Raw genomic sequence first — 12675 nt, 5'->3', positions numbered from 1 at the left:
TCATTACTAAGTGATCCAGATCATCGCTAGGTGATCTAGATCATGGATAAATTATCCAGATCATAGCTAGGTGATCCAGATCATGGCTAGGTGATCCAGATCATAGATAAATGATCCAGATCATGGCTAGGTGATCTAGATCATGGATAAATTATCCAGATCATGGCTAGGTGATCGAAATCATGACTAGGTGATCCGGATCATGTCTAGGCGATCCAGATCATGGCTAGGTGATCCAGATCATGGATATGTGATCCAAATCATGGGTAAATGATCCAGATCATGGCAAGGTGATCCAGATCATGGATAAATTATCCAGATCATGGACCAATTATCCAGATCATGGCTAGGTGATCCAGATCATGGCTAAGTGATCTAGATCATGGCTAAGTGATCCAGATCATGGCTAGGTGATCTAGATCATGGATAAATTATCCAGATCATGGCTAGGTGATCCAGATCATGACTAAGTGATCCAGATCATGACTAGGTGATCCAGATCATGACTAGGTGATCCAGATCATGACTAGGCGATCCAGATCATGGCTAGGTGATCCAGATCATGGATAAATGATCCAGATCATGGCTAGGTGATCTAGATCATGGATAAATTATCCAGATCATGGCTAGGTGGTCCAGGTCATGACTAAGTGATCCAGATCATGGCTACGGGATCCAGATCTTGGATAATTTATTCAGATCATGGCTAAGTGATCCAGATCATGGCTAGGTGATCTAGATCATGGATAAATTATCCAGATCATGGCTAGGTGATCCAGATCATGGCTAGGTGATCCAGATCATGACTAAGTGATCCAGATCATGACTAGGTGATCCAGATCATGTCTAGGCGATCCAGATCATGGCTAGGTGATCCAGATCATGGATAAATGATCCAGATCATGGCTAGGTGATCTAGATCATGACTAAGTGATCCAGATCATGGCTACGGGATCCAGATCATGGATAATTTATTCAGATCATGGCTAAGTGATCCAGATCATGGCTAGGTGATCTAGATCATGGATAAATTATCCAGATCATGGCTAGGTGATCCAGATCATGGCTAGGTGATCCAGATCATGACTAAGTGATCCAGATCATGACTAGGTGATCCAGATCATGTCTAGGCGATCCAGATCATGGCTAGGTGATCCAGATCATGGATAAATCATCCAGATCATGGCTAGGTGATCTAGATCATGGATAAATTATCCAGATCATGACTAAGTGATCCAGATCATGACTAGGTGATCCAGATAACGTCTAGGCGATCCAGATAATGGCTAGGTGACCAAGATCATAGCTAGGTGATCCAGATCATAGCTAGGTGATCCAGATCATGGCTACTGCATCCAGATCATGGCTGCGTGATCCAGATTATGGCTAGGTGATCCAAATCATGGCTAGGTGATCCAAATCATGGCTAGGTGATCCAGATCATGGCCAAGGGATCCAGATCATGGCTAGGTTATCCAGATTATAGATAAATGATCCAGATCATGGATAAATGATCCAGATCATGGCTAGGTGATCTAGATCATGGAGAAATGATCCAGATCATGGCTAGGTGGTCCAGGTCATGACTAAGTGATACAGGTCATGACTAAGTGATCCAGATCATGGCAAGGTGATCCAGATCATGGCTATGTGATCCAAATCATGGATAAATGCTCCAGATCATGGCAAGGTGATCCAGATCATGGATAAATTATCCAGATCATGGCTAGGTGATCCAGATCATGGCTACGTGAGCCAGGTCATGACTAAGTGATCCAGATCATGGCTAGGTGATCCAGATCATGACTAAGTGATCCAGATCATGGCTAAGTGATCCAGATCATAGCTAGGTGATCCAGATCATGTCTAGGTGATCCAGATCATGGATAAATTATCCAGATCATGGCTAGGTGGTTCAGGTCATGACTAAGTGATCCAGGTCATGGCTAAGTAATCCAGATCATGGCTAGGTGATCCAGATCATGGCTAAGTGATCCAGATCATAGCTAGGTGATCCAGATCATGTCTAGGTGATCCAGATCATGGATAAATTATCCAGATCATGGCTAGGTGATCCAGATCATGACTAAGTGATCCAGATCATGGCTAAGTAATCCAGATCATGGCTAGGTGATCCAGATCATGGCTAAGTGATCCAGGTCATGGCTAAGTGATCCAGATCATGGCTAGGTGATCCAGATCATGGCTAGGTGATCCAGATCATGGCTAAGTAATCCAGATCATGGCTAGGTGATCCAGATCATGACTAAGCGATCCAGATCATAGCTAGGTGATCCAGATAATGGCTAGGTGACCAAGATCATAGCTAGGTGATCCAGATCATAGCTAGGTGATCCAGATCATGGCTACGGCATCCAAATCATAGCTAGGTGATCCAGATCATGGCTAGGTTTTCCAGATCATAGCTACGGGATCGAGATCATGGCTAGGTGATCCAGATCATGGATGAGTGATCCAGATCATGGCTACGGGATCCAGATCATGGCTAGGTGATCCAGATCATGACTAAGTGATCCAGATCATGGATAAATTATTCAGATCATGACTACGTGTTCCAGATCATGGCTAGGTGATCCAGATTATGGATAAATGATCCAGATCATGGCTAGGTGATCCAGACTATGGCTAGGTGATCCAGATCATGGCTAGGTGATCCAGATCATGGCTAGGTGATTCAGATCATGGCTAGGTGATCCAGATCATGGCTAGGTTTTCCAGATCATAGCTACGGGATCCAGATCATGGCTAGGTGATCCAGATCATGGATAAGTGATCCAGATCATGGCTACGGGATCCAGATCATGGCTAGGTGATCCAGATCATGACTAAGTGAACCAGATCATGGATAAATTATTCACATCATGGCTACGTGATCCAGATCATGGCTAGGTGATCCAGATCATGGATAAATGATCCAGATTATAGCTACGGGATCCAGATCATGGCTAGGTGATCCAGATCAAGGCTAAGTAATCCAGATCATGGCTAGGTGATCCAAATCATTACTAAGTGATCCAGATCATAACTAGGTGATTCAGATCATTGCTAGGTCATCTAGATCATGGATAAATTATCCAGATCATGGCTAGGTGATCCAGATCATGGCTAGGTGATCCAGATCATAGATAAATGATCCAGATCATGGCTAGGTGATCTAGATCATGGAAAAATTATCCAGATCATGGCTAGGTGATCCAGATCATGACTAGGTGATCCAGATCATGTCTAGGCGATCCAGATCATGGCTAGGTGATCCAGGTCATGACTAAGTGATCCAGATCATGGCTACAGGATCCAGATCATGGATAAATTATTCAGATCATGGCAAGGTGATCCAGATCATGGATAAATTATCCAGATCATGGATAAATTATCCAGATCATGGCTAGGTGATCCAGATCATGACTAAGTGATCCAGATCATGACTAGGTGATCCAGATCATGTCTAGGCGATCCAGATCATGGCTAGGTGATCCAGATCATGACTACGTGTTCCAGATCATGGCTAGGTGATCCAGATCATGGCTACAGGATCCAGATCATGACTAAGTGATCCAGATCATGACTAGGTAATCCAGATCATGTCTAGGCGATCCAGATCATGACTAAGTGATCCAGATCATAACTAGGTGATTCAGATAATCGCTAGGTGATCTAGATCATGGATAAATTATCCAGATCATAGCTAGGTGATCCAGATCATAGATAAATGATCCAGATCATGGCTAGGTGATCTAGATCATGGATAAATTATCCAGATCATGGCTAGGTGATCCAGAACATGACTAAGTTATCCAGATCATGGCTAGGTGATCCAAATCATTACTAAGTGATCCAGATCATCGCTAGGTGATCTAGATCATGGATAAATTATCCAGATCATAGCTAGGTGATCCAGATCATGGCTAGGTGATCCAGATCATAGATAAATGATCCAGATCATGGCTAGGTGATCTAGATCATGGATAAATTATCCAGATCATGGCTAGGTGATCGAAATCATGACTAGGTGATCCGGATCATGTCTAGGCGATCCAGATCATGGCTAGGTGATCCAGATCATGGATATGTGATCCAAATCATGGGTAAATGATCCAGATCATGGCAAGGTGATCCAGATCATGGATAAATTATCCAGATCATGGACCAATTATCCAGATCATGGCTAGGTGATCCAGATCATGGCTAAGTGATCTAGATCATGGCTAAGTGATCCAGATCATGGCTAGGTGATCTAGATCATGGATAAATTATCCAGATCATGGCTAGGTGATCCAGATCATGACTAAGTAATCCAGATCATGACTAGGTGATCCAGATCATGACTAGGTGATCCAGATCATGACTAGGCGATCCAGATCATGGCTAGGTGATCCAGATCATGGACAAATGATCCAGATCATGGCTAGGTGATCTAGATCATGGATAAATTATCCAGATCATGGCTAGGTGGTCCAGGTCATGACTAAGTGATCCAGATCATGGCTACGGGATCCAGATCATGGATAATTTATTCAGATCATGGCTAAGTGATCCAGATCATGGCTAGGTGATCTAGGTCATGGATAAATTATCCAGATCATGGCTAGGTGATCCAGATCATGGCTAGGTGATCCAGATCATGACTAAGTGATCCAGATCATGACTAGGTGATCCAGATCATGTCTAGGCGATCCAGATCATGGCTAGGTGATCCAGATCATGGATAAATGATCCAGATCATGGCTAGGTGATCTAGATCATGGATAAATTATCCAGATCATGACTAAGTGATCCAGATCATGACTAGGCGATCCAGATAATGGCTAGGTGACCAAGATCATAGCTAGGTGATCCAGATCATAGCTAGGTGATCCAGATCATGGCTACTGCATCCAGATCATGGCTGCGTGATCCAGATTATGGCTAGGTGATCCAAATCATGGCTAGGTGATCCAAATCATGGCTAGGTGATCCAGATCATGGCCAAGGGATCCAGATCATGGCTAGGTTATCCAGATTATAGATAAATGATCCAGATCATGGATAAATGATCCAGATCATGGCTAGGTGATCTAGATCATGGAGAAATTATCCAGATCATGGCTAGGTGGTCCAGGTCATGACTAAGTGATACAGGTCATGACTAAGTGATCCAGATCATGGCAAGGTGATCCAGATCATGGCTATGTGATCCAAATCATGGATAAATGCTCCAGATCATGGCAAGGTGATCCAGATCATGGATAAATTATCCAGATCATGGCTAGGTGATCCAGATCATGGCTACGTGAGCCAGGTCATGACTAAGTGATCCAGATCATGGCTAGGTGATCCAGATCATGACTAAGTGATCCAGATCATGACTAAGTGATCCAGATCATGGCTAAGTGATCCAGATCATAGCTAGGTGATCCAGATCATGTCTAGGTGATCCAGATCATGGATAAATTATCCAGATCATGGCTAGGTGGTTCAGGTCATGACTAAGTGATCCAGGTCATGGCTAAGTAATCCAGATCATGGCTAGGTGATCCAGATCATGGCTAAGTGATCCAGATCATAGCTAGGTGATCCAGATCATGTCTAGGTGATCCAGATCATGGATAAATTATCCAGATCATGGCTAGGTGATCCAGATCATGACTAAGTGATCCAGATCATGGCTAAGTAATCCAGATCATGGCTAGGTGATCCAGATCATGGCTAAGTGATCCAGGTCATGGCTAAGTGATCCAGATCATGGCTAGGTGATCCAGATCATGGCTAGGTGATCCAGATCATGGCTAAGTAATCCAGATCATGGCTAGGTGATCCAGATCATGACTAAGCGATCCAGATCATAGCTAGGTGATCCAGATAATGGCTAGGTGACCAAGATCATAGCTAGGTGATCCAGATCATAGCTAGGTGATCCAGATCATGGCTACGGCATCCAAATCATAGCTAGGTGATCCAGATCATGGCTAGGTTTTCCAGATCATAGCTACGGGATCGAGATCATGGCTAGGTGATCCAGATCATGGATAAGTGATCCAGATCATGGCTACGGGATCCAGATCATGGCTAGGTGATCCAGATCATGACTAAATGATCCAGATCATGGATAAATTATTCAGATCATGACTACGTGTTCCAGATCATGGCTAGGTGATCCAGATTATGGATAAATGATCCAGATCATGGCTAGGTGATCCAGACTATGGCTAGGTGATCCAGATCATGGCTAGGTGATCCAGATCATGGCTAGGTGATTCAGATCATGGCTAGGTGATCCAGATCATGGCTAGGTTTTCCAGATCATAGCTACGGGATCCAGATCATGGCTAGGTGATCCAGATCATGGATAAGTGATCCAGATCATGGCTACGGGATCCAGATCATGGCTAGGTGATCCAGATCATGACTAAGTGATCCAGATCATGGATAAATTATTCACATCATGGCTACGTGATCCAGATCATGGCTAGGTGATCCAGATCATGGATAAATGATCCAGATTATAGCTACGGGATCCAGATCATGGCTAGGTGATCCAGATCATGGCTACGGGATCCAGATCATGGCTAGGTGATCCAGATCATGGCTAGGTGATTCAGATCATGGATAACTGATCCAGATCATGACTACGTGATGCAGATCATGGCTACGGGATCCAGACTATGGCTAGGTGATTCAGATCATGGCTAGGTGATCCAGATCATGGCTAGGTGATCCAGATTATGTCATGACAATGGCTGAAGTTATAGTGTCTGTATTGGAAAGATCAATAATAGTAACAAATCATAGGACAGACCTATATCCTTGCGCGGAGGATTATGCAGCCTAATCACTACTCTGCTCCACTACGTGAGTGGAGTAGACTACTCTCTGCCTGATGTGCAGCTTCTTTTATTTTTAATCCAGTTGTCACATTATTGGAATAATTTCCTGCTTTCTGTGAGTTTTACTCCTACTGGTGAAAATATTCCTGCTGCATCTGTGTGGAGGCGGTTAGCAGCTCGTTAGCAATTAGCTCACCTGTAGGTGTATATGTGCTTCATGGAGACTTTAGTAGGCTGTAGTTGGGCACATTGTAAATAAAAGCAGAAATGATGTGCAGTCATGTAAATAAGACAAATTACATCACGCTGTTCAGTTGTTTAATAAAATGATAAAGTCAACCTGTGCTAAAGGAAAGACCTAAAGGCAGCTGGGGCGCTGCCCTGATATAACTGAAGGGAAAAACTGTTATGAGAAGCGTTCAGGAGCCAGATGTTGGAATTCTGCTTTGCTCATTTAGTCACTTGATCAACCTGTTTCTGGCAGCTTTGCATTAATAAGTGTCACTATACAGCAGTCAGGTTTATTTTACTGCACTCTTGGCTGACTTCATGTAAACATCTACAGAGTTTTTATATTAGGTGATGTATTATTTACCCTTTTTAGACTAGATTTGTAGTTTTGGCATCCAGATCTGTTGGAAGATGTTATTGATCTGAATCATTTTCTTGACATAGTTTTTGTGGAGTTGACAAAGATTCTAAACTCAAAGTTTACTCTGTTTAGATATTAAATAGTCAGACCAGTTTTTGACATCGTAAATCTGTTTTGTAGATATGTTTTTTTTTTTAGAAAATTGGTCCAGGAATTGATCAGGAAATGGATAAATAACTAGAGTGATAGGCAGAATTGATAATAGCACTGATATTAATTAGACCCTATCACCTCCCATCCCTAGTGTCCACAACCTCATTTCCTTGGTTACTGCGGACATCCGAACTGTCATGTCCTTATCTATTATTTTTATTATTATTTATTTTAGATTTTTTTTCAAATGTTCTGCTGGCCTGACGTACATAAATTAGTGTTTAAAATTACTTTGTGTTTGAGTTTGTTTTCATTTTCATGTAACACTGTAATTAAATTATAAGGATATTAATGGGTGAATTTTTAAGAATGTTCTTTTACAAGAAGAAAAAGACATTATCATTTTCTAATTATTATTTTTATTTGAAAAAAACCTACTAGAAAAAATTCTGTTTGAGATTAATAAGTATTTTTCATTGTTCATTTCATTTAATTTAATTTCATTACGAAAGTACCTAAAAAAGTATCTTTGAACAGTAACACGTTCGTTTTTGGTGTAATGAGCGAAGTAACTGATTTACTTTTTTAATTAAGTAACTTTGATTATTACTTACTCCTGAAATTACTACTACCAGTACTTTAGTTACTTCTGCCACTGCTACTGTAACAAATCTGTTACTATTGCTAGTATTCACATGACATCACATCCTCCTCAGTTCTCTGTAACAGGAAGTGGTGGTCAAGAGTGTAGTCGGATTGCCAGGGCAGCTGCCTAAGCAGGGAAACCCAGACTTCTCTCTCCCCGGCTACATTCACCAGCTCATCCGGAGGGATCCCGAGGCGTTCCCAGGCCAGTCGAGAGATGTAGTCCATCCAGCGTGTCTTAGGTCTTCCCCATGGCCTCTTTCCGGTGGGACGTGCCCGGAACACCTCACCAGGGAGGCGTCCAGGAGGCATCCTAACCAGATGCCCGAGCCACCTCATCTGGCTCCTCTCGATGTGGAGGAGCAGCGACTCTACTCTGAGCCCCTCCCGGATCACCGAGCTTCTCACCCTATCGCTAAGGGAGAGCCTGGCCACCCTGCGGAGGAAACTCATTCCGGCCGCTTGTACTTGCGATCTTGTTCTTTCGGTCACTACCCACAGCTCGTGGCCATAGCTGAGGGTAGGAACGTAGATCGACCAGTTAATCGAGAGCTTTGCCTTTTGGCTCAGCTCCTTCTTCACCACGACAGACCGATGCAGAGTCTGCATCACTGCAGACGCCACACCGATCCACCTGTTCATCTCCCTCTCCATCCTTCCCTCACTCGTGAACAAGACCCCGAGATACGTGAACTCCTCCACTTGGGGCAGGACCCTATTGCAGACCCGGAGAGAACACTCCACCCTTTTCCGGCTGAGGACCATGGTCTCGGACAATGGCTCTAGAGCCCAAGCCATGCGTCGAGATGAGTCCAACTGAACCGTTCAACCTCGCGCACCAGCTCAGGCTCCTTTCCCGCCAGAGAGGTGACATTGTACGTCCCTGAAGCTAGCTTCTGCAGCCGAGGATCAGACCGCCAGGGTCCCCGCCTCTGGCAGCCGCCCAGCTCACACTGTACCCGACCCCTATGGCCCCTCCTGCAGGCAGTGAGCCCACGGGAGGGGTGTGCTGAATGTGTTTTTGGAAAATTTAATTTCTCTGATGTAGATGACATAGACTGGACTCCCTTAAAGAATCTATACCAACGTGGGTACCAATTCAGGGTCTGAGCACTTCGAAGTGCGGATTCGTTGGCTTCATACGTCATTGCGGTGCGCGAAGCACTGTCACATTTCACAGAATTTGGAGGAGCCTCTGAATCCACCCTTCAAATCTGCACTTTGTTTGGCCTCAAACGAAGGCTGCTGGTGATGCATCTTTTGCGGCCTCTTTTCTCCCAGAATTCATTGCGCACAAGACAGTGACGAATCAGCAACCGAGATTAGAAGAGTACGTTTTAAGTTTCAATAAAGTTTTGTTAAAGAACGATGACTTTTTTTTAACTACACTTTAGTACAAATGTTACAAAACCAAGTACATTAAAAACATGTTTGTTAAATGGTGACACTAAAATTCTGTAATATTTGATATTGGTGGATTTTTAAGGGGTTAATGACGTGTGTACTCAGACCGTTTTTTTTTTTTTTTTTTTTTTCTCTCTGACGGGGTTACCGGTCGGTGTTAACATCCACTGCTTGGTCTTTTTTTTTTTTTTTTTTTTTCTTTCAAATATGTTTATTGGCTTTTTTGTTTTTTACACACATTTAAGAACAGTAAAATATAAATACAAACAAATGACGGCCCAAGCAAACAATCTATCATTTCAAGACATCAAGATACAAATGCCCTTTTAACAATTTCCAGTCCCATATGAGACAGGAAAAGTTTCCAGGTTTTTTCAAAGACCACATCCTTGTAATGTAGTTGACAAGTCAGACAATCAAGGGAAACATAGCTGAGAATAGTCCTGTACCACTGTGTCATAGTGGGAATCCGGTCTGGAGTCCAGTAAACATTTTCTGGCACAAAAAGTGAGCATTTGATACAGTTTCTTATGGTATTTGTTGGTGATAACCGGATTAGTCAGTCCAAGCAACAGGAACAGAGGGTTACAGTTTAAGTTATCAGAGAATATCTTATCTATTTCCTGTCCGACAACCTGCCAGAACTTTTTCACTCCAGGACCAGAAGCAGTGCGTGAGGGTACCTATCTCAGCCTTACACTTCAGGCACAATGGCGAGGAATCAGGCTTAAATTTATGGCGCAGATAAGGGGAAATGTGGGCCCTATGGAGGATTATGAGCTGAGTTGCTTTAACTCTATTACAAACACACAGTGTTTTAGCATTCTTCCAAATGTCATTCCAATCATTGTCAGTGATGACACAGTTGAGTTCCTTCTCCCACAGCGCCCCTGTGTAATGTTATAGAATGTTCTAATAGAACTATTTGATTTAGTTGAGAAAATTTGTCTCTCTGTGTCCGATATGTCCTGGAGTATCAAATTAGCATTGTCTCTCCGAGCGAAGTCCCTCACCTGTAGATACTGATAGAAATCATTCTTCGGAATGTCATATTTCTCAGCTAACTGGTTAAATGACATAAACGTAGTTCCCTTAAAAAAGTCCTGTAATATACACAAACCTTTGTGTGCCCAGTTTTGAAATCTCTTATCTTTCATACCTGGTATAAACTCAGGGTTATTCGGCGTGAGCATCGAGGTCGTATTTGACCGCCCCCCACGTTTTCTTAACATGCGCCAAGCTGTAGCTGTAGCAAGAGAAGCAAGCAAGCTTTAACGATTTATGCTGTCGAAGAAACCATAAGGTTGCTAATGGGCATTTAGAAGCTTTGTTTTGGTGCTTGAAGCATCTAAAAGGAGCAAGAAAACCCAGAACCTTCCAACAAAAATAGTTTTTTTTCTTCAGTAACTGAGTTAAAGGCAACTTAACCACGTAAAAATACGTGTCAGTAAGAAGCTAACCAGCTATGCTATGCTACTTTAATCAGAGAACCAGCTGCAAAGCTTTTTTGAGTAAACTGAACAAAGGTGTGTGAAAGGTTGAATTTTGTCAACTGGTTGCCTTTGAAGTTTACTCAACTTTTAATTTTCTTTTAGCTGCTTCAGAGCTGACTTTGTTTGACCACCACTTTGTTCACTAGAAGTACACAAACCTGCAAAAGTTACATGACTTAATACAAGCAAATGATCTCCACTACTACTACAACCTGCTACGACCAACCACTGCTACTAGGACTTTACTTCACTGTGCTGTCAGTTAAATGATAAAAACAATCTCTACACATGAAATCCTCTCTGCAGTGACTACAGTCAAGCTAGTATTCACCTGTAATAAAATGATGTGAAAAAGCTCATTAAACTAGCATAGCTGGTTAGCCTCTTACTAGAGTGTATTTGTATGTGGTTAAGTTAAAAACATTTGTTGGAAGGCTCTGGGTTGTCAGACGCTTCAGGTACTAAAGCTAAGCTTTAGTAGCTGTATAAAGAGATACTGGTCAATCCTTCATGCTGCTGCTGGACGTTCTCCGTACCATATATCTCCAGCTTACCTGTATTTTCTTTCAGACCCTACGTGTACGCCATGCACTCTGAACAACCAGACACGTACGGACACAAAATGGGTCCCATGAGCGCAGACGTGAGTCATGCTTTATGATGGCATATGTGTTTAAAGTATCTGTGTGTATTCTGAGGTTGAGGACTTCCTTTGTGTGTCCAGCTAAACAACCCTCTGAGGGTGATTGACAGAATCGTCGGCCAGCTGATGGACGGACTGAAGCAGATGAAGCTGCATCGATGCGTCAACATCATACTGGTGGGAGATCACGGTACAGACATGCACACACCTGCACAAACACAGGTTAGATTGGCGTAGAACAATGAAGCCACCACAGGCACATGCTAACATACAGCCACCCTGCTATCAGCTAATCACATCTTGCAATCAGGATCCTGACTGATCAGCTGATCATACACAGAGCCTTCCAACAAAAGTCAGCTGATCACACCCGGCAGAGAGAGATTTCTTTCAGGCTGAAGCTTGAAGAGATTCTGAATATATTCAGAAAGAAAAGATAAACTTCTATCATAAAAAATCACAGGGAAAAAAATTTATCAGAACTAATGTCTGTATCAGACTCCAGGTTTTCCAAGACTTTCCAGGGGCCTCATTTCTAAAACTGGCATAGGTACAAAAACCGGTGTACGCCAAACATTGTCAGCTTTTGAGATTTATAAAAACCAAACATGGCGGGAGAATGTTCCTACCTCCACGGAAACTCTGACTCTGGCATGCACACAAAATCTGGGAAAACGGGAAACGTATGTATGTATGCTGAGTAGCCTAAATATTGATTTAACATACCTTTTGCGTGTGTATATTCACTGCACCTATCAGTTTATTATCATATGAAAGTCCATGGTTAAAGATCTGCTCTAGAATCTTTAGGTATAAGAATGCGTTGTCATAGCTTCACCTCTGGCGTTAATAATGAACCAAATCTTTTGAAAATCGCTATAAAATTGAGCCAGGTCTGGTTATTTATAATGTTAATGCACC

The 12675-nt window shown here is 42.7% G+C and overlaps 1 protein-coding gene across 2 annotated transcripts in view; it reads left to right on the top strand.

The window, feature by feature from the left end:
• Positions 1-12675, top strand: part of enpp2 (ectonucleotide pyrophosphatase/phosphodiesterase 2) — a 74095-nt gene that overhangs the window by 33073 nt on the left and 28347 nt on the right. For both annotated transcript variants that reach the window (XM_041988153.1, XM_041988152.1), the window contains exons 11-12: positions 11682-11754; positions 11836-11944. In XM_041988153.1, the coding sequence (XP_041844087.1) occupies positions 11682-11754; positions 11836-11944 (182 nt within the window). The remainder of the gene's footprint in view (positions 1-11681; positions 11755-11835; positions 11945-12675) is intronic.

Source organism: Melanotaenia boesemani, chromosome 6 (assembly GCF_017639745.1).
Source record: "Melanotaenia boesemani isolate fMelBoe1 chromosome 6, fMelBoe1.pri, whole genome shotgun sequence".
Classification (NCBI taxonomy): Eukaryota; Metazoa; Chordata; class Actinopteri; order Atheriniformes; family Melanotaeniidae; genus Melanotaenia; species Melanotaenia boesemani.
This window is presented reverse-complemented; position numbering and strand designations above follow the sequence as displayed.